At 41.6% G+C, this 21,691-nt stretch overlaps 1 protein-coding gene across 1 annotated transcript in view; it reads right to left on the reverse strand.

The window, feature by feature from the left end:
- LOC102199992 (BCL-6 corepressor-like) overlaps nucleotides 1–21,691 on the reverse strand; it is an 84,144-nt gene that overhangs the window by 5,070 nt on the left and 57,383 nt on the right. Inside the window, exons 7-12 of the mRNA XM_005752028.1 lie at nucleotides 15,139–15,494; nucleotides 9,704–9,862; nucleotides 4,114–4,280; nucleotides 3,394–3,539; nucleotides 1,858–1,935; nucleotides 797–980 (exon numbers count right to left, since the gene is read on the reverse strand). Coding sequence (XP_005752085.1) covers nucleotides 797–980; nucleotides 1,858–1,935; nucleotides 3,394–3,539; nucleotides 4,114–4,280; nucleotides 9,704–9,862; nucleotides 15,139–15,494 — 1,090 coding nt within the window. The remainder of the gene's footprint in view (nucleotides 1–796; nucleotides 981–1,857; nucleotides 1,936–3,393; nucleotides 3,540–4,113; nucleotides 4,281–9,703; nucleotides 9,863–15,138; nucleotides 15,495–21,691) is intronic.

The raw sequence follows: 21,691 nt of genomic DNA on the forward strand, positions 1-21,691 counted from the left end.
ATAGATAGATAGATAGATAGATAGATAGATAGATATTATTATAATTAATTTTTTTTTTTTTTTTTAACTTTTGTCCCAGACACTAGTTTATTGAGGTCTAATTTATTTTATCCACCTAGTACCTACAGTAATAGTTAATCAGGAGCACCACTAATCCTAAACCCATTCTAATGCCTGTTAATTCTAATACAGTCGATCCAAGTTTCTGTTTCCGCTATTCCGATGTGTTTAATCTACATCCTTGAGTCCAAGATCTTTTACGACAACAAAATTTGACATTTGTCCCTTTTCTCCATCTTTTAGGCCCATCAGGTTTTATCCTCTATATCCACCTCGCATTGTTCTAACAAGCTTTAGTCTTTCATGTCATTTACCTCTTTTCCAACAATGAGCTGCAGGTGCCCAATAAGGAAACATTTATTTCATTTCCACCAACAAGATCTGGTGCCAGCACCAAAAAGCTGGCATGAGCATGACACCACAAAAGGCAAACAGCTGCAACCCGCAGTTCCTTGTTCACATGGATATTTTCCCACCTTTATATGTAATGTTTGTTTCTCAGAGCTGTCAAAATGCAGGTTGATGTCAAAGGCATCAAGCCAGAGCTGGCTCTGCATGGACAAGTATACTGTGCTGGTGGAAAAAGCTACCTAAACTCTTGCTCTATTAAATCTGTCCTCATTATTAGATTCTTAAGTTGATATTCTGAGCATACTTGCTCCTGTTTTTGACCTTTACGTTCTGGTTATGTAAGCTTCTAAGAGGGACATAAGGACGGTGGGTATTTTGGACTTACCCTTGGGAAAGTGACACCTGGATGTTGTAGCAGGGAAGCAACGGTCGGTCGGAGAGTTCAAACTCAAACACTTCCCTCCTAGCACGTTGCTCCTCCTCCTCCTCCTCTTCTTCATCTTCTTCCTCCTCCTCTGGTCCCGGTGGATCAGCAAGGATATTATATACACCTTCTTCACTGGATGGCTCTGCACAAACAAGAGTCCACAACAACACATAAAAATCATCATCGAAGGTCCTTTTCTGCACTAGTCCCAGTTTTAGTCTGGGTTTCTTTCCCTATTGTGAGTTGCTTTAACACCAATGGCCTCCTTGTAAATACTCTGGGAGCTAGCAGTTTGACTTGGTCACCTGTGATTTCCATGGTTGATGCTGACGTGATGGCAAACAGCTGTCTACTGCTCACTACCATGTGGTCTTAATTCTTTAATTGTAACTTTCCAAAGACCATTAATTCTCGAGCCCCAAACCTTCAGTTTAAATTTCTTAGTCCTATCCTAAACTTCAGTTCAATTGTTACTGGACAACGAGCTGCTCTTGTATTTACACTTAATTCTCATTTAACTGTTAACTGAAATATCGATAAATGCAAATGTTTTCAGTACCAGTGTCTTAGAGTTGGAATCATTACACACAGGTTTAGTAGTTATGAGTGGTGTAATGGTAGTTCTTGTCATTGCAGTTGGGTTAGGGGTAATTATATATTCCTAATTAAATTCATGGCAGTGCCTTTACTCTTAACTGGTTTGGAGGTTAGAGGTTAGCTCTAACCGGTTTTGTTGTAGTTCCATCAGCTGTAATTGAGTTTGCTGTGGTTCTTTTAGTCCCGGCTGGTTTATCAAAGCTTCCTTTTGTCCTGATTTTTTCTGAGTCCCTGGATTTTTTTTTTTTTAACAAAAGTTCAACTGCATTTCTTTTCATCTAACTTTTGTCTTCAGCTGCAGGCCATGCAATTCCTTTAATCCTAAATTATTTATCTTTCCCAGCCTTCCTGCCTTTCTCCTCTGACGATGTCATTGGTGTGTATGTGTGTGCATGTGTGTGTGTGTTTGTGTGTAAACTAACCGCAGACTGAGCTGCCGTAAAATTCCCAGTAGATTCCCGGATCGCCCTCCGACCTTCCCTGGAGGTCAGAGAGATAGTCTGCAGGGAGAGAACGGCAGAGTCAGTGGCTTTTGTGGCTGATCAAAGAGCCGACCAATCAGAGAGGATGAAGGCAGCGAGATGAAAACAATAGAGCCACACACAGACGCACACGCATAGACACGCACACACAGACTCGCACACACAGACCCACAGTGAAAGACGGGAAGAAGAAGATGAGTGTTTGTGTTCAGACGGTGCCGGCTCGTCGCCGCGGCGCTTGGCGCTGAGTAGACGGATGCTGGCAGGAGTGTGTGTGTGTGTGTGTCTGTGTGTGTAGCAGTAAGCTGTTCTGGGATTCAGCAGCCAAGCCTCATTAAACCCCTCTGGAGAGAGAGAGAGGGAAAAAAGGGAGATGGAGAGAGAGAACAAATAGAGGCAGGGAATGGTAATCAGACAGGCTGGCGAGCGCACACACTAACACACAGAAACACACACACTCAGGCTGCATCGCTTTCCTTTCTGTTTCCTCCTTGTTTACTCCACTGTTTTTCTCGCTCTCACGATATGTTTAATTCTTTGTTTTTTCCACTTTCTTTTGTTCATTTTTCTTCGGAGGACAAAGGACTTTTTATGTGTAAATTTTAATGACTTTTGTAAACACAGCGAAGCGCATCAGGACAGAAAATGGGAGCAAGTGGGACAGTCGGTGGTTTTATCCTGTTTTGTGGATCTGAGTGTTGACAGCTGGCAGCCTGACTGCTTCATGAGGTCCCTTCAAAAAGGCAAGCCTTTCAGAAATGTAGATTCTTGACTGTGACCAGAAAAAAGCAAGGAAAGACAACATAGATGGTGTTCTGAGTGCACCTTATCGATTCATCTACAGTAGTTCCTGTTTCAGGACACCACTCTGTGGCTCTGTTATGTCTCTCAGCAAAGAAATTCTGACTTGATAATCGTTTATAGGGAACCTTACATGAAAAGCACTGGTGGAGCAAGATGAAGCTATTTCTTACTAATAACTACATCCCTACAGTGAAGCATGGTGGTGGTAGCATCGTGCTGAAGGAATGGTTTTTGGTGACCGGGGCTGAGAAAAGATGAATTTAGAAATATACAGAGCGATCCTGAAAAACTTTTCAGGAGGACAAACGATCTCAGGGTTTAGGTGTACATTTTAAGACAAAAACAAACTGAAGAATACTGCCTGGCTTTACGAAAAAATTCATCACAATCTTGGACACGAACTCAGCTAGAGTCCAGACCTGAGCATGTGAAAACGTCTGTGTAGTGATGCTCCATATTCATAACTGGCAGAGTATGCAAGACCTGAAACTGTCACTGCCACCTAAAACTTTTAGTCAATTAATGGCTCTGAAAACTTAAGTCCATCTGACCAGATAAGAAAGTGACAGATGTCAAAACATTATCATCAGCAGCAGTTGATTTATGTGTAAAAAACAGCAACAGTTAACAGACAGCACACACAAATGTTCTTCCTTCTCCTTATTGTCCTACCCTCCAGAAAGGTTTCCATGGCAGCGCTGTGGGTCATGTTGATTGGTGCTCGTCCTGAGTAGGAGGTCAGAGTAGGGTCAGCGCCACAGGCCAACAGGAAGCGCACCACCTCCACGTGGTCGTTTTCCACAGCGTCATGAAGTGGCCTGATGAGAAAAGAAGAAAGAGAGACTGAATCTGTCCTCATCACTTGAAGGACTTTTTAAAATCTGTTTCAGCAGCAGCTGTTGCTACCTGACTTTAAATTACTTTATTTTGTGCTTAACAGTTTCTAATATTAATGTGCTCACTGGAAGAAGACACATAACCCATTATATTCACATAACCTTATTTAATTTAGATAAGGTAGATAATAAGATGTGAATCTGGACTGGATTTGAGTTCTTGGACTAGCTCAAACATAATAAGGCATCTAAAACACTTCTGACTCTGTATTCACATGGACAAACAATAAAAGCAATTTCTAAATTTCTAAAGGTTATTCATTTCTAAAATTTGGTTCAAATGTGATTAAGCCTGCAAAACATTTACGTTTGCTGCAAGTCCATCTGATTTTTCATGACCTCAGTTTCAGCTTTGTCCCCATTTACACATCTTTCATGAATTACCGATAGTGGATAGGATTCAAACATCCAGGAAACCTGTGCAAGAACTCATCTGTACACTTTAATTTTATATTTTAATCTAACAAATGCAGAAATCTCCTTTGATGCACGGTACCTGGTTCCATCTTGAGCACTGCAGTTGACATTGGCTCCATGCTCCACCAAGTGGCGTACAATGCCCAGCCAGCCACGGGCACAGGCCTCATGTAGGGCACAGTACCCAGCATTGTCTCTATGGTTGACATCACAGATTCGCCGCTCGAGACAATACAAGACCACCTCCTGCAAATGTGGAAACAAATTGAGACCACAGTAAATTTTCCCTCCTGTCACAAACCCATCATAGAATATGAACAACTTTTCATCTTGCATTCATTCTAATGTTGTAATCCTTCTGCAATAGTCCAGTGTGCACAATTTTGGCTATACACGCAAGATGTTGTGTCAGACTGCAGTCACACAAGCCTTGAGACCTCTGTGAATACATCCCCTATGATACCCTGGAAACCACAGGTCACAAGGGGGAAAAAAGTGTATTTTCTTGCCAGTTGTTGTGTGGTTGCTCAGGGCCGATGGTAGTCACCACATGGAATTTGTTCTAAAAAGGATGCTGCATCAAAAACTTTCTAGTAGACTGCCATAGTCCTCTGCAGTTTGCATGGAAAATGGTGATTTGTCTACAAAGACACAAAGTTTGATACAAACCATAAAAGGGGACTAGTCACCTTCAAAGTAAAGGTTGTACTTTTTAAATTGTGCTGGTTGCAGTTGTAAGGCTCAACCTTACCTTGAAGGTGAATGTTTGCCATTTCTGTTTTGCTTTGCACTTTATCAGGTCTCACTATTATTTGGCAAGTAGCTGGTAAGTATTTGCAGACTGCAGCAATCTGCCAGTGAACAAAGCAATTTCAAAGAGCTTTTAGTTCAGCATCAAATACCACCTTATGACTAATTTTACCTAGTTACTGCCAGTAAGTACTTGCCAACCATTCAGGAAATACAGATTTTCTCTTAGTGACCAGTGGGTTTCTGGCTGTTTTCTAGGTCTGTGTGACTTAGCCAAACGTGGCCACCAGTAGCAACTCTGGTTTTAGAAAGAGGTGATTTTTGGCTACATTTACCAACCAGTGCCACCAGAAAAATTTACTGTCTTTAAAAGATGTCCCCAAGTTAACAGTGCAAATGATAACTACAAATTGTACAACAAATGTAGAAACGTCTCAACATTCATTTCCATCTTCCCTGAATGTGACTTCAATTCATCATGGGAATATTAATTCTGTTAGCTGCACCATATGTTATCAATCCACAAACATCGTGCACTGTTGCTGGAACCAATCAGCAAATGACCACAAGAAGTTACTGAAATCCAGGAGAGAAAAAAAATGACCTAAAAACAACAGAATGCCTAATATTATTTCCAAAATAAAGAAAAGAGTTTATTAATAAAATACATATAAAATTGACTTATTGTGAATATCATTTCCACTCTTCACTCATGCTGACTCCCCCCCTTACACATCCCACTTGACCTTCTGCAAGAATTCCACAGGACTAAATATATATCACCACAAACACACAAAAAAGTGATCAGATAAACAATGTTTTGTTGGGTTAATGTGGTAATATTTATTTGTCTCTATGTAGATGATACAGTTATCTATACAAACAATAAAACCAACCACCTCAATCAAATTGTCCTTAGCTCTAAAAAATATATAGTAGCCCTTAAAGACACACTTTTGTTTCACAGGGCTTTATTATTCCACACTATATGGAGAACATACCAACATGGAAACATCATGTTACAAGCAAAGAGCAGTTCCACCTTAAGAATATAATTAAAGCCTCACTGTTTCTGTTCTTCTATACGTGTGCACGGAAACCTGTGTGTTAATGTGTGTGTGTATGCGATGATGGATGATGGCTTCATATGCAAACTGAGCTCATTAGCTTCACCGCTGCACCTCAATGAGAGAGAGAGAGCGAGCGAGAAGCTAGGCGACACCTGTGAGCCCTGACAGGAGCCGTCACACAGAGCATGAAATATTCACACCATGTGAATGTGTGTGTGTGACCCTGAAAACCCCCCAAAACAAAACAAAAATCCCAAACTAATTTTCAAGCCCATTGAGTGAATTTGAGTGAAATAACAAAAAAAAAGTGCTGTGATGTTTGTAACATAATGTCACAAATTCAAGTTGATGTTACCTGAGATGACAGCCAGGAAAGCGGGACAGTAATCTCAGCCTGCTTCCAACAATAGTTTACAACATATATTTACTAGCAGGTGGATATTTTTATCAGGCTTTTCTGAATCAGATGTTTAATGTTAAAATTATTAAAAACAACAATAAAAATAAAAACCTTCATTAATCATCAGTTCAGCATCATTTAGAGGTAATTTTGGTAGTTGGCTGGTTTTCTTGGCATTCTGATGGTGAAGGAAAACCAAGAAGTCAAGGGAACGGGACCAAAGATAAATATGGTCCAATATAATATTACACTGTCTGATACACTGTAGATAACTTTAAGAAAACCAATTATCATGAGGTTAATCAGAAAAAAAGGCTTTAGTTTGCTAGGGAACATACATAGACCGGACTCTCAAGCAATGGAAAATGTCATGGCGTTTGATGAGTTCACATTTAGCCTGTTCAGAGGTATGGGTGCATGAAGGTACGACGAGAGGTGGATGAAGTGAAGCACCAATCACGCCTGTTGCCTAATTTACAAATCTAAGTGGGCAACAATATTATCTGTTGCATCAGTTGGTCAGGTCGAGGTTCAGTGATATTATGTGCACAGAAAATGACGTCAGCTGACTATCGGACTGAATAATCAACAGTTTTTTCCCCTGATGGCGCGGGCATCTTCCCAGAAAACAATGGCAGGATTCATCGGGCTCACACTGAGTGTTTCAGGGAGCATGTGACATCATTTTATATTTTATTTATTTTTTTACACATGATTTGGCCAGCACAGAGTTCAGTCCTTCACCCTACTGAGAATCTTTGGGATGTGCTGTAGAAGTCTTTATACAACAGTCTTACTCATCATCTGTTCATGTGTTCACAATCCTGGTGAAAAATTATGCAAAACTGGACGGAAGCTTATTGAAACGATGCCATGATGCACTTGTGTTGTCATCAAAGCTAAACATGGTCCAATATAATATTACACTGTCTGATTTTTTTTTCTTGGTCATGCAGTGTTTTAAAATGGTTCTGCATCTGATGAGTATTTTCATTTCCAATTATCATTCAAGAACACAGAGGAGCCTTTCCATTTTTTGTACAATCAGCAAAAAAAAAAGAAAAGAAAAGAAAAACCCATTCACTTTACAGCAAAATTTCACATTTGAGAACAGAACATGAAAGCATCAGTTTTTTGCTTTGATTATGAACTGCAGTCATCTTGATCAACTGTTGCTGCTCTGAAATGCGGCAAAGAAAAGCTGAGACTCTTTACACACTTTTTCACTATTTCTGCACTTGCAATAACGAGACCAGTGCCTGATTTTTATCTCTTTTAACTGTTCCTTTCGGATCCAATTATTGCTTCGGTAATTTGAAAATATTGTTGCTGTAGATCGGTACACACGTGCGTTTCAGTTTGTGTTTAGATGAAGGTGAGACTTCATTTTTATGAAAAATGAATCAAACCAGGGAAAAAGAGGAATGAGTGAGTGGTGAGCCGAGGGCTAATTCAATTAGAGAGAGAGGGGATGTGAAAGGATGGGAAGCAAGTCTCTCTCTAATCTTTTTCATCTGGAAGCGGGGGATTAAAGTTCAAGGAAGGCGAGAGGAGGAGTGTGTGAATTAATGATCTCCGCTAAGAAAAAGAGTGAGTGAGGCAGAACAATGCTCAGCGGAGGAGGATGAATGGATGAATGTGTGAAAACGTCCAAGTGTATTTCGGTGTACATGTCTGATGTTCATAATGCCAAACTAAAATCTAAAAAACGAAAAGATTTTCTTTTAGCCTGACATCAAAGATAAAAAAAAAAACATTTATTTTTAAAGCATTTTGATGCAACAATCCAGAAGCCATGAATTCAGTGATGTTCGTTCTTGTTCTTAGAGTTTATAATCAGAACTGAATTTACTGATGAGAATGACATAAAAAAAAAAACACTGAAGACAGTTGGATACAAATATAACAAAGAATAACTGGACTGGAAAACTAGACTTACATGTCAGAGAGGAAAACTGGACTCAGATTTTCATGTAAGAGAGGCAGCAGTTTAAGCAAAGATGCCAATTCTTCAGACAACAGGGACAGCAAGGCATTTCCAAATCAGCCAACAGACCTAATCTCTCCAACATGTCCTGGGTCTCCTACCAGTTGAACATCTCACCAAGGAGGCATCTACAGCTGGCTGTGATGAGCTTTCTTGTGGTCACTACTCACAGCTCATGTTTATGTTTGAGGGCAAATCAACCAGTAAATCTACAGCATCTTCACCAATCTGTCTGTCAATGTCTTGCTCGAATCTTCCCTCAATTATGAACTTCTGAACAGCTTTACTTCATGTGAAACTTACTGTCATCCTGGAGTGGGCTTCATCCTTTTCCAGCTGAGAACCTCAGAATTGAATGTGCTAATTATCGTTCCAGCCACTTCACACTCGGCTGCACACCACCTCAGTGTGAGCTAGAGGTCATGGCTCAGTAAATCCAACAAAACCACACAATCTGCAAAAGCAGAGACAAAAGTCTAAGACCACCAACCACTGCGGCTGTACAGGACCCAAATATCCTGTGACAACAAGCCCGATACCACATACCCTTGAATCCCTCCCCACGGGATACCTCAAGGCACATGGCTGAATAGCTTCTCCAAGTCCACAACGAGGATGAAAACTGCATCTTTCCACCTAAAGTTGAGGATTGACCAATAGGTGAAATCTCACCTTGAGTATGCCCTGATGTTGACCTTCTCAGAGAAAGTGAGGAGTGGGATCCTGCTGAAGGAGAACATCCTCCGGTCGCCTTTCTTAAGAAGAGAAACCCCTACCCCAGTCAATCCAATAAACAGCTGTTGAATTACTTCAGAGATTTTAACGACAGAAATGTGTGAGTCATCCTCCCCAGACTGCTTCCTCTGTGGATGACGTGTCAGTGGGTTTCAGGGGATCCTCAAATTATTCCTTTCCAACCATATCCACAGCTGAGGACAGCAGCACTCCACCCCCTCCACATAAACAGGAAACTACACATGAACAGGAAACAAAATCTCCAGAGTTGCCTGATGGGTTGCCAGAATCAATGCTGACCAGAAGTGTTGTTCAATGGTTTCATCAAACTTCAGTTTTTGCTTCAACCTCTGCCAAAACCCCGCTCAAAGAGGAAAACTGGACTAAGATGGTAAAGGCACCAGTTGTACCTCTTTACTCTTAACTATCCTTTACGTGCTTTTTACACTGCAAGACACACAACATGCAGTTTACTTACCACATGCACACGTGCACACTGATGGAGGGAAACTGGACTAAAATAGCTCTCAAGAGGAAAATGGACTACATTGTCCTCGAGGGAAACTAGCCAAAAATGGCCCCGATAAATAAATGGACTAAAATGTTACAAACTGAACTAAAGTCAATCAAATTTGCACGTACAACCAACAGTTGTGACTGCCTAATTTAAAACTGTTACCCACCTCTCCGCACACCTGTGCGTGTGTGTGTGTCTGCATTTTATTACCTCGTATCCCAGCCGGGCGGCTCGCTGTAGCAGCGTCTCTCCGGCGTTTTTGTTCACAATGAGCCGGCGCACCTCTGGAGGGACGGGACGGGTGTTGTGGGTGTGTTGTGGGGAAGGAGGTCGATGACTGGGCGAGCGAGATGAGTCTGACAGAGCGACCTGTGTGTGTGTTTGGAGGAAAAAAAGGTGACATTTAAAGTGATTAACATGTGCTTGAGTTTTTTTTTTATACCCACAAAACAATTAAACACACACAAAAACATGTGCTCACTGTCTTTCTACATCTGTCATTGCCACCCCCCTCGAAAGCACACATGCACAGCCCTACTTTATCAGGCTCGGTTGAAAATAGCACTGTCACCACCTCTGCTCCCGCGACTCTGTTTTCGTGTGATTTGTGTGTGTGTGTGTGTTTTCCTTTGTGAGTATGTGTGTGAAGCCTGAGGCTGATGACAGAAAGCTCAGGAGGAGATGGAGGAGGAGAAGGAGGAAGAGGAGGAGGGAGTGATGGTTTGTCTTAAAGTAAAAGACAGAGCAAAGGAGGAACAAATTAGGGTTCTCTCTCCCTCTCCTCGCTGTTGGCATGCCTCTCTCGCCCCTCTCCCCACTGTTCCCCTTCATGTGTTTCCTCTTTATCTTGTTTCCTCAGGCGTGTTGTTGTGCGTTGTTGCCACTCAGGATCACACTTTGACTCTAACGCACAACAAAGAAAAGCTTTAGCAGGATTAGTAATGTCTTTTTTCTTGTGTGGGGTTCCACGCGGTGTCATTTTAGGTCCTCATGTGTTCTTGATGATCAGTTCTCTGCACAACTTTTTGGACTTGGAGAACTTGCTGCAGCTCCTGTGTGAATTTTTTCACATCATCTCATAAAATTAGATAATTTTTGGAGCTCAGGGTTCTGGCTTCACATTTGGTTAATATGTTATTAGTTTTAAGGTGGTATTTACAAGGTTTTTTGGACCACTGTTATATAGATTTTAACTTGGTTTTCAACTGGTTTTGAAAGGGTTTTAATCTGGTTTTGCCGTTACGTATTTAAAATACAAAATATGAGTAACTGTATTCCGTTACAGTTACCGTTTAAAAAGGTGGTATTCAGAATACAGTTACTTTGTTGAAATAAATGGATTACACTGCGGTACTTTCCTGTTTCATTTTGTCGCGGGTCAGGACTGTTTGGGTTTTGTTTGACAGCTACGTTCTGTTGTTCCAGGCGGCAGCGTTACGGTTGCCATGGTTACAGGGTGACGCGCGCTCTCTCTGCGACTGTGTATTTCCTGGGTGAGAGAGCGCCTTTTTGTTGTTGTTGTTGTTGTGCTAAGCTAATAGGCAGAATGCTACAGGCATAGCCCTAAAGAATGTAGCATCATGGGCAGTGTAGTCCGTGTTGCAGGTAGAATGGACTGCCATACACGTTATGTGTCTGTGAGCGCGAGGAGGGAGAAAAAGGGGAGTGGAAAACTACGAGTTGTCATCGAGCAGAAACGGGAGCTGGAAGCATGTAAATATAATAATAACCACTGCAGCCAAGAAGAGTGCCTGACGAGCCCAGCTGTAAGTAAGCTATTAAGACTCGACTGCATCTTTTGGCTACAAGCCAAACACGGAATCGACGTATTAGCCAGAGGTCCCTTTACCATGGTTCAGACCTTCAGTAATAGTAATAAATCACACAGCAATAGTACATTCATGTAGTTGTAAAAAGAATGATAATATATTAAGTAATCCAAAGTATTCAGAATACGTTACTCTCATTGAGTAACGTAACGGAATACGTTACAAAATACATTTTGGGGCATGTATTCTGTAATCTGTAGTGGAATACATTTTAAAAGTAACCTTCCCAACACTGACAGTATTGGACTGATTTTAAACAAATTGTGATTTCGACCTTGGACTGGTTTCTGGGTTTAGAATAGATTTGCAGTTGTTTTGGAATTGTTCCAGAGTGTGTAGTGGACTGGCTGCAAATTTGATCTTGGAACTGGTTTTAAACTGGTTTTAGACACGGTCTGGACTAATTTTCGAAAAAAAAAAATTGAGTTTAGTTTTGGACTGATTCTGATTATGACTTTGGACCAGGCTTTAGACGGCAGTGGATTTGGTCTTTGGCTCAAGATGTATTTGAGATGTATTTTGGGGTTGGTTGTGGATTTTATCTTGGAATTGGATTTTGACCTACTTTTGAAGTCTTTGATGTCTTTTAAGCTTGTTTTAGACTGGTTGTACATACTACCATCTACCAACTTTAGCTTATTTGGCTTACTATACTGTAATCATTTTGCTAAAAGAACATGCAACATCTGGCATTTTTGGTGTACTTTTTGAATCTTCTACACACCCACCAGCTAATTAATTACCCAGTTCACTGGATTGGACCCCAATTTGCATCCAGATGCCTTAATTGACCATGGCACAGATTCAACAAGGTGCTGGAAACATTCCTCAGAGATTTTGGTCCATGTTGACATGATAGCATTAAACAGTTACTGCAGATTTTTCAACTCCACACCCATGATGGAAATTTCCCATTCCACCACAAAGCTGATCTTTTTGATTAATGGTGTTTAAACATGCCCCACCAGTAAGGGGCCCAATATGTGCCAAGAAATGACTCCGCAACACATGCTGTTTAACATAAGCACAGTCAGATCCAATCAGCTGGATATTTTCTTCTTCTCCATCTTTAGACTGCTCCTAAGGGACCATCTGCCTCCATCACAGTCTTCCTCTAGCCTCTTCTTTTGTTGCACCAATCTTCTGCCTCTGTCCTCTTTCACTACATCCATGAATCTTCTCTGAGTTTTTCCTCTTTTCTTCCTGCCTGGCAGCTCCATCTCCATCCTTTGCTCTATCCACTATCCCTCCTCTGGACATGTCCAAACCATCTCAGCCTTGCTTCTCTGTCTCCAGAATGCTCAACCTCAGCAGCTCAACCGCAGATGTACTCATTTCTAATCTTGTCCAGTCTCTAATCTTGTCAATTAAAATCTAAACATCTTCAGCTCAGCCTCCTGTCTTTTCACCAGTGCCATCATCTCCAAACCATACATCACAGCAATTCTTACTACCATCTTGTAAACATTCCATTTCAGTCTTGCTGCTGTCCTGTCACAAATCCCCCTGCACACCTGTCTCCACCCACTCCACCCTCCCTGCACTCTCTTCTTCAGCTCTCTTATGCACCGTCTTTTATTTTGGATGGTTGACCCCAGGAATTTAAACTCATCAACTTTCACTACTTCTAATGTCTACTCTGACTACAGATCACAGTGTCATCTTTAAACATCACAGTCCATGGAGACTCCTGCCTGACCACATCTATCAGCCTGTCCATCATGCAAACAACAAGGAGGTCAGAATTGGATGATTTGGCGAAAAATCAAGATGACTTCTCTCTTTTGTATCGGCAGAGTAAACTGGATATAGCAGCAAACTGGGAAATCAGATCAAAACTAACAATGCAATTACTACTACTGCACAACACTACACAACTATCAGCCAACCAGAGGATACTGGGTCCTGCAAAGAGTTAATTATTTCGACATTAAGGTTCAAGGCTGTGAGTTCAACAAGTGTTCATCGCTCAGCAGCTCTTTGGCAGAACTGCCAGATTAATGAAAAATAAAACCAAGACCAACAAACACTAAACATTCACAATATTGGCAGAAGCAATTTGATAATGGTCCTAATATATTTACATTAAAATTAACTGGTCACTTTAATAAATGAGGACATTTTCTTGATCTTTTTCCAGTGATGAAAAGTATTTTCTGTGGTATTCAAGCAGAAACAAACCTAAATATACACAAATATATTCTGTACTTTTAATCAAATCAGAAGCAGGTAGAGCTGGATGAAAATGCAGCGCTGAGCTGCTGACGCCACCGTAACAGCCTCCACCGCTTAGCAGCCAGACGGTGTGTGCGTGTTAATGTTTTTATGTGTGTCAGGGTGTTTGTGTGAGTGTGTAATGTGCGTGTGCAGGCGTCTGTCAAACGAAGCCGCTCGCCGCCACGCATCGGCAAACAGGATGCGAGCTTTGCCCTGGAGGTGTGTGTGTGTGTTTTCTAGCGCAGCAGACTCCAACAAGGAGGAGGAGGGCTGAGCGAGGAGAGAGAGAAAGTGTGTGCGTGTGTGAGCGTGTGTTTGTGTCCTCGCTGCCCGGAGGAAATCTCCGGTGCAGCAGCTGTCAAAACGACACAATCCTCCGCCCGCACACACACACAGTATGAACACACACACGCACACCAGCAGTACATGTGGAGAATATTATTCTTCCTTCATAACCTTCAGTCACTCCATCCCTCCCTCCTTCCTTCGCTCGCTCTCTCCTTCAGTTTAATCTGCAGCGAATTGAATTACATGCGCATGCACACACACATACACGCAGACAGTAAAAACACACATACGTCCCTGCTGAGTTTTCCCAGTGAGCTCCAATCAGGACGATAATTGCAGCGATTAACAGAGACGGAAAAGAGACGAGAGGGAGGACAAACAACAAGACCGAAAAATAGATTGTTGGAAAACCGTCCTGGCCATTTCTGCAGAAATTATGCTTTTACTTGGACTTGTTGCCATCTTGTTTTAGTCATGTGCGACTCGTTTAGGTTTTGTCATTATACCAAGACAGTTTTATGGGTATCTTGAACTGGTTACTGGTTTTATGGGCATTTTAGCTTAGACTTCTCTTGAGGATTAGGATATCTCACACTTATCTCATAGACTTTGACTTCTAGCCATCGTATTTCAAACCTATAGGGACCATTTTGTCCAGAGAGACTGGTGGGTGTTGTGACCTGGACTTGTTTTACCAAATATAAAACAACGGTTCCAGATGCCCTTTTCTTTTCGGTCCACAGACGAGCACCTGATTTAGACACTTAGATTTTACCTTCAACTGTGGTGTATTACTACAGATATAAAACGATATCAAGGAGTTAAACAAGCGCTCCCTCTTGACATCATCCCTCTGGGTGAGTGTGTGGGCGTTTGAGTCATTCTGAGTCACATCATTTGCATGTGTTACCATTTCTGCATTTAAGTAAACAAGAAAACCAAAAACAAACTCAATTTCTCCACATTTGTGTGCATTTGAAGGGTGCAGTTTAAATCTAAGGTGGCCTGCCTGTCTCATTATTTTTATGTGTGATGGCAAAATAAAATGAATCACACTTTTCTATTTTCATATTTTGAGAGGAAATGAGTCAGAGGTCTTGTCCTCTATTCTTTTGATGTGGCCAGTAATCCCCTTGCTAATACGCAGCGGAAGAAATAGAGCACATAAACTAAGCATATACACAGATGACCTCTTGCACTTTCTCTCAGATGCTCACAGTTCTATTCAAGGTGTCCTTCAAAAATCCATTCGTTCTAAATAAATAATAAATAAATCACATTTTATAAAGAGAAAAAAACAAAAAAACTGACCTTCCCGTTCCTTTCTTCCTCATCACTTCCACCCTCGTCTTGTCCCTCCGCCTTTGCTGCTTCTCCTCCGGTGTGTTTCGTCTTGCAGGGACGCTTGCCTTTCGGCTTGTCTGGGTCATCATCATGGCAGCGGAATGGATGGGGGTCAGGTGATGAAGAGAAAGAGGGAGGAAGAGAAGGCAAGGAAGGAAGGAAATTTGACACCTTGTGGCTCTCCTTCAACTTCTGATGCTTGTCCTGAAGGTGGAAGGAAGTGAAGGTGGCAAAAGATGTGGGAGCAGGTTGCCGAGGTACAGAGCTGGATGGTTGCCGGGGTAGATGGGTAGGAGATGAGGGATGGGGGGCCATGTGGAAAACTGAAAGAAAAAACAAAAGACAAATCAGGGATGAATTGTTTCTGGTCAAAACATAAATTCTGGCAGAACTGATTCAAAATTACAAATGATATTAATAATAATTTTTTTAAAAAGTCATCAGGTATCAACTTGTTTATCGTGGTGGAAATACTTGAACAACGACTAAAAGCATTATGTTAGGTATAAAATCACTGTTTTGGCTGTGAACAGAATGCATGTCCTGCAGGTATCTGGTCACTAATTAAAGTTACATTAAAATGCTGACGGTCACAGTGATTCCAATTTATCCAGAGATAAGAATGACTTTTTATCACAATCCATCTAACAGATATCTCAGTCTTGAATCAGAGGTTGTTAATTCTATTTTAGTTTTTATAAATCCTGAAGTGCAATTTATATGATGCTAGGAGAAAATATAATGGATTCAGTAATCTCTAGAAACAAATTTGTAGGTGAAAGTACAACATCCTCTTCTCTCCAGGGGAACATCCTAGGCATCTCCAGGCCGGCAGAGCGATATAACCTCGAGCGTGTCCTGGGTCTTCCTCAGGGCCTCCTCCCGGTTGGACATGGCTGGGATATCTCACCCAGGAGGCACCCTTGTCAGATGTCCAAACTACCTCAATAGGCTCCTTTCGCTGTGGAAGAGTAGCAGCTCTATTCTGAGCTGCTCTCAAATGACTGAACTCTTCATCCTATCTCTAAGGGAGATGCTAGCCACCACAACCTGACTTTGGATAAGCCAAGATAATAGATGGATGGATGAGGGTTAAAGAGACAGGATGGCTTGTTTCTGACAGAGAATATATTGAAGACCTAGAGTTGTTGTGAAAAAGTGTTTGGCCCCTTTCTGATCTCCTATTTTTTTATGTTTGTAACACTTTTTTTTCCCACATCATTAAACAAATTCAAATATTAGACAACGATAACACAAGCAAACACAAAATTCACTTTCTAAACTAAGGTGTTTATTATTAAGGGGGGAAAAAAATCCAAAACTACACAGCTCTGTGTGAAAAAGTGATTGCCCCCTAAACCTAATAACTGGTTAGGCCACCCTTAGCAGTGACAACTGCAATTCAAGTGTTTGTCATAACTGAGTCTTTTACAGCACTGTGGAGATTTTTTGACCTACTCATCTTGGCAGAATTATTGTAATTCAGTGAAAGTGGAGCACTTTGGGGCATGAACCAGCTTTTTAAGGTCATGCAACAGCATTTCAATCAGATTCAGGTCAGGTCTTTGACTAGGCCACTCCAAATTCTTCAGTTTGTTCTTCTTCAGAGATGGACTGAAGTGCACTTCTTCTTGAGGTCATGAACAGATGCCTGGACATTCTTCTTAGGATGTTTTTGTAGACAGCAAAATTCCTGGTTCCATGAACCATGAATGTTGTTTCTTATGGAAGAGCCATGAACAGTGACTTTAACTGAGGCCTGCAATTCTTTGGATGTTGTTCTGGGGTCTTTGTGACCTCTTGGATGAGTCCTCACTGCACTCTTGGGGTAATTTTGGTTGGCCAGCCACTCCAGGGAAGGTTCACCACTGTTCCATGCTTTCGCCATTTGTGGATAATGGCTCTCACTGTGGTTCACTGGAATCCCACAGTTTTAGAAATGGCTTTATAATATTTTCCAGACTGATAGATCACAATTACCTTTCTCATTTGTTCCTGAATTTCCTTGGATTATGCTTGATGTCTAGCTTTTGAGGAGCTTTTGGTCTACTCCACTTTGTCAAACAGGTCCTATTTAAGTTATTTCTTGATTGACAACAGGTGTGGCAGTAAACAGGCCTAAGTATGGCTAGAAAAACGAAACTTCCAAAGATGTGATACACCACAGTTAATTTATTTTAGAACAATATGTCGTGTTCTAAGATTTCTCAGGGACTTGATGGAGATTTAGGCTGGATGGACATCAAGGATGATGATATCCCTTAGAAGTGCTGAGTTAGAGTTATGAATGAAAATGAGGACAGTTTAAAACACAGATCACACCAGATATGATAGAAAAATTTGTTCCATGGCTTTGTGTTAATGGTATTTTTTATCCAAGTTGCCAGCTGTCAACGTATGTCCAACCTAAATGTGGACGTCACTTAAAAATTGTATTCTGTTAATCGGAGTCAATACATTTTCAGGGTGACCTTAAAAATGGCCAATTTGTGCGACAAACTTAAACTTTTCTTGCAGCTTGTGATCATTCTCCTGTTTGTGCAAAGACTCTATTCATCGCCCAAAATGATCCGCCGTCTGTCCTTCAGCCGGGGACGGGTTAGATAATAAGAGACAGAGCAAGAGAGAGCGTGAGAGAGGAACAAAGAAACACACAGCTTCCTCGCTTGAGTGGAGCAGCGAGCAAGCAGGCGTGCGAGCGAGCGAGTGAACGGGCGAACGAGGTAGCAAATAGTGGGGGAGGGGAGGAGAGAGAGAGTGCTTGCAATGTTTTCCATTGCAGACGCCTGGAGGAAACACTCACACAGAAAAACACACACATGCTGTGCCGTCTCACACGCTCACGCACACACACACAACCGCTAATGTGTAAATGCCACTGCACGCGCATGCACACAGACACACACACAGCCAGAGGTTTTTTCTGAGAGCCGACGGGGAGTCACGCCGCTTCCATCTGCTGAATTATTTATCAGCCTGGACACACACAAACTCACACACACACAGAGACACACACACACACACACACACACACTTTATTCACCTACGTACTCATTCTCTGTGAATAGGATTAACATATACAGCACATAATGAGGGCGCACGTGAATGTGTGAAGCTACTAAACAGGAATTTATCATTTACTGGAAGCTAGTTTGCGCAGACGCACAAAATTAGAGACACGTGTAAAGACCCACACACATACAGGGCTAATACTGAATGTGTGTGTCTGTGCGAATCCCTCTGGATGTGTCGCAGTAAAACAGCTCCTCATTTTAATCATCAAACTGCAGCATTCATTGTTTTCTCAAGCATGACATGATCATTATCTGGAATCACTGGCCACGCCCCTCTTGCAAACACCTGGTGCTTTCAGGTGCGACTGTGCATATCAATCGATCGTAGAAGAAAATTCTACTGTGTTCCCCAAGTTCCATTATCTCAGTTGTAAAGATCAGTGAACTGAATAAAACTAGGATTGAACATAGTCTTTATAGAACAGAATGGAGATGGCTATCTTTCAATATAGTTCAAAGTACACAGTAAATAGTAATTTTCCTTCAAATGCCCACGACCACACTCACTAGGAGAGGTTGCCTATAAATAATGTCACAACTGGTGACATTATCCCCAGGTCTAAAAAGTCATGAAATTGACCAACAAACGTTTTTCTTGAGCTTGTGAAGAAGAAGAGCCTTACGAATAGAATTCAACAGGAGCGTTTCTATCACTTTGTATCTTCCTCACTTGGCTTCAGGTTACAATGAGAACTTTTTAGAGTTGGAGCTTTTAATCTTTTCGCTCCTTTTGACACAATGAAGTAGTGACTCTGCTCCAATTTCCCTCCCATTATCTGAACTCTCCAATATATCTCATGGTGTTTTCACACCTTCGGTATTTAATCTGTTTTCCCCCTTGGCGCGGTTTGTTTGTGCAGGTGTGAACATAGTAATCGCACTGGGTCCAAAACAGCAGCACTGAGACCCTTTGAACAAGAGAGTTACAAATGAACTGTTACCAGTTATGTTGCAAGTTTTTTTAAATATATTTTTTTGGCCCTTTTGAGTAGCTTTATTGGATAAATACAGTGAATATATACTGGAAAGCGGAGGGGAAGAGAGAGGGGATGACATGCAGCAAAGGGCCACGGGCCAGACCCGAACCCGGGCTGGCTGCTTTCAACTAGGGCTGCCACGATTAGTCGAAGAGTCACGATTACGTCGACGATTACGTCGACGATTTCGTCAACGATTTCGTCAACGATTTCGTCAACGACTGATTTGATAGTCGATGCGTCGTTTGAAGCTTTGTGAGATCACAAAAGACGCAGGGATAAGTAGTAGGATTTAAGAGTGTAATAATGGACTGAAACAGAAGATGGCAGCACTGCATGTACAAGGATGCCAGCTGCCGTTAAACCCCGAAGAAGAAGAAACTGTATCACAGAATTAATAGCGCAGCCCAGCTCAGTTTCCAACAATGGTGGCTGCTAGTTAGTTTTAATATTACTCTTATTATTCTTTCTGGGTCACAAAATAAACGTTTAACATATTTTCAGACGAGAATGTAGCTGTGTAAATCTCAAATATCTGCTCAGTTTATCAAGACACCACATAGACATCTCAGTAATAAGCGGACTGAACATTCTCACGTATTTCATTGTCATGTATTTTGGTTAACTTTGAGTTCACTCTGATTTTTCTCTGTGTGAAATCAACCCAAACCACATGGAAAAGCTACAAGGTTACAAACTCACCAACTGATTCAGACCAAAGTAATCAAACTATAGGTATGAAAACACCCTCAAAGAGTGATCCCAGATAAGGGTAGGGTGTCTGGTTGTCTGGTCTGGTACAACTCCCCTGTGGCTGTGAATGCAGCACTGGTCAATCTCATGGTCCACATTATCATCCTCTATAAACAAGATAAACTCTTTTACTTGGGGCAGCAACTCTCCTGCATCATAGAAGAACTTATCTGCTCTTTTCCTGCAGAGAATTATGGACTCAGACTAGAAATGTTGACACTCATATTAGTTGCTTCATACTCTGCTTCAGACGTCCCAGTATGTGTCAAAAGTATGTTCTGAGGCCTACAGAACCAGACCATCTGCAAAAATCAGATCCTATCCTGAAGTTCCCAAAATGGACACTCTCCACTTCCCAGCTATGCCTGAGATCCTGTCCATGAATAACAGAAATGGCAACAAGGGACATCCTCTATGGAGTTTAACACCCACCAAGACATGCTTGATATTATGTCAAGGCTTGCTTATACTGAGGTATGACCACAGGTAACTGTGACTCATGAAACCTGTAGTTATACAGTTAAGAGGACCTCTTACTTCACCTCAGGGAACCTGGAAAAAAATATTCTCCAAATTTATAAGACACATGCAGACTTGATTGTCAAACTCCCATGATCCCATGGGTACAGAGCTTTCCCACTGTTCCAAGGTGGAATTTTTTGGAGAAGGAAAAGAGGGTCCAAGCTTCCGTCTCAGCTTTCTCCAACAGGCTGAACAGTGTGTTACCATGACAATTGAATCACATATGAGGGAACCCTTTTGCAAATGAGAACCACAATCTCTCCCAGCTACCTCATAGGTACTGTTCCAGATGTTCATGTATCCCTGAAAAGGTGTGTCTGAAGACTGCCCAACAATTTCTAGAGCTTTTAGGGGGAAACTTTTGCAACTTTTGCCCAGATATTCAGCAAGTTTTCAGTCTCTGCTTCCTTTGGTAAACTTGACCAACAACAGTGTTGTTGCAGGAAGGAAGGAGCTTTTCAAAGTACCACTTCCACCACATGGCAGTATTCACAATGTGCACCAGCAACTCCCCGACCAAAAATACCAAGCCCTGCTTTCCCTTCCTGAGTTTCTGAATGGTTTACTGGAACCTCTTTAAGGCCAACAAAAAGTCCTTCTGTATAGCCTCTGTTTTTGTCACGGCAGCAGTCTTTCTCGACCCCAGGTATTGGTGGTTTTTCAGGAGTCCCCTGGCCCAACAAAATTTGAAAGTACTCTTTCTACAGCCTGATGGCTTCTATTACCACCAACAACCATTAGTGGTTTCTTAGGTTACCACCAAGATTCACACCAATGACTGTCCTACAGGCTGCTTCTTAAATTGAGTATCATGGCCCAGTCAGATTCCATGTTACCCCATACATGCAGGAGGAGTTCTTATATGGCTTCAGTCTTATATAGAATGAGGCGTTTTTCATAAAAACAATATTACCTTATTTTGAGTGTAATGACAGAAAGACATGTCAATAAAGTTGGGAAGTGCCTGAAAAATCATTGGCGCTATAAAGAAACAATTGGAGGGCATTGTTATTAAGTTAACTGACTACATACAGTGGGGCAAAAAAGTATTTAGTCAGCCACCGATTGTGCAAGTTCCCCCACCTAAAATGATGACAGACGTCAGTAATTTGCACCAGAGGTACACTTCAACTGTGAGAGACAGAATGTGAAAAAAAAATCCATGAATCCACATGGTAGGATTTGTAAAGAATT

The sequence above is a fragment of the Pundamilia nyererei genome, unplaced genomic scaffold (genome assembly GCF_000239375.1).
Source record: "Pundamilia nyererei isolate P.nyererei 1_Seehausen unplaced genomic scaffold, PunNye1.0 scaffold00339, whole genome shotgun sequence".
Classification (NCBI taxonomy): Eukaryota; Metazoa; Chordata; class Actinopteri; order Cichliformes; family Cichlidae; genus Pundamilia; species Pundamilia nyererei.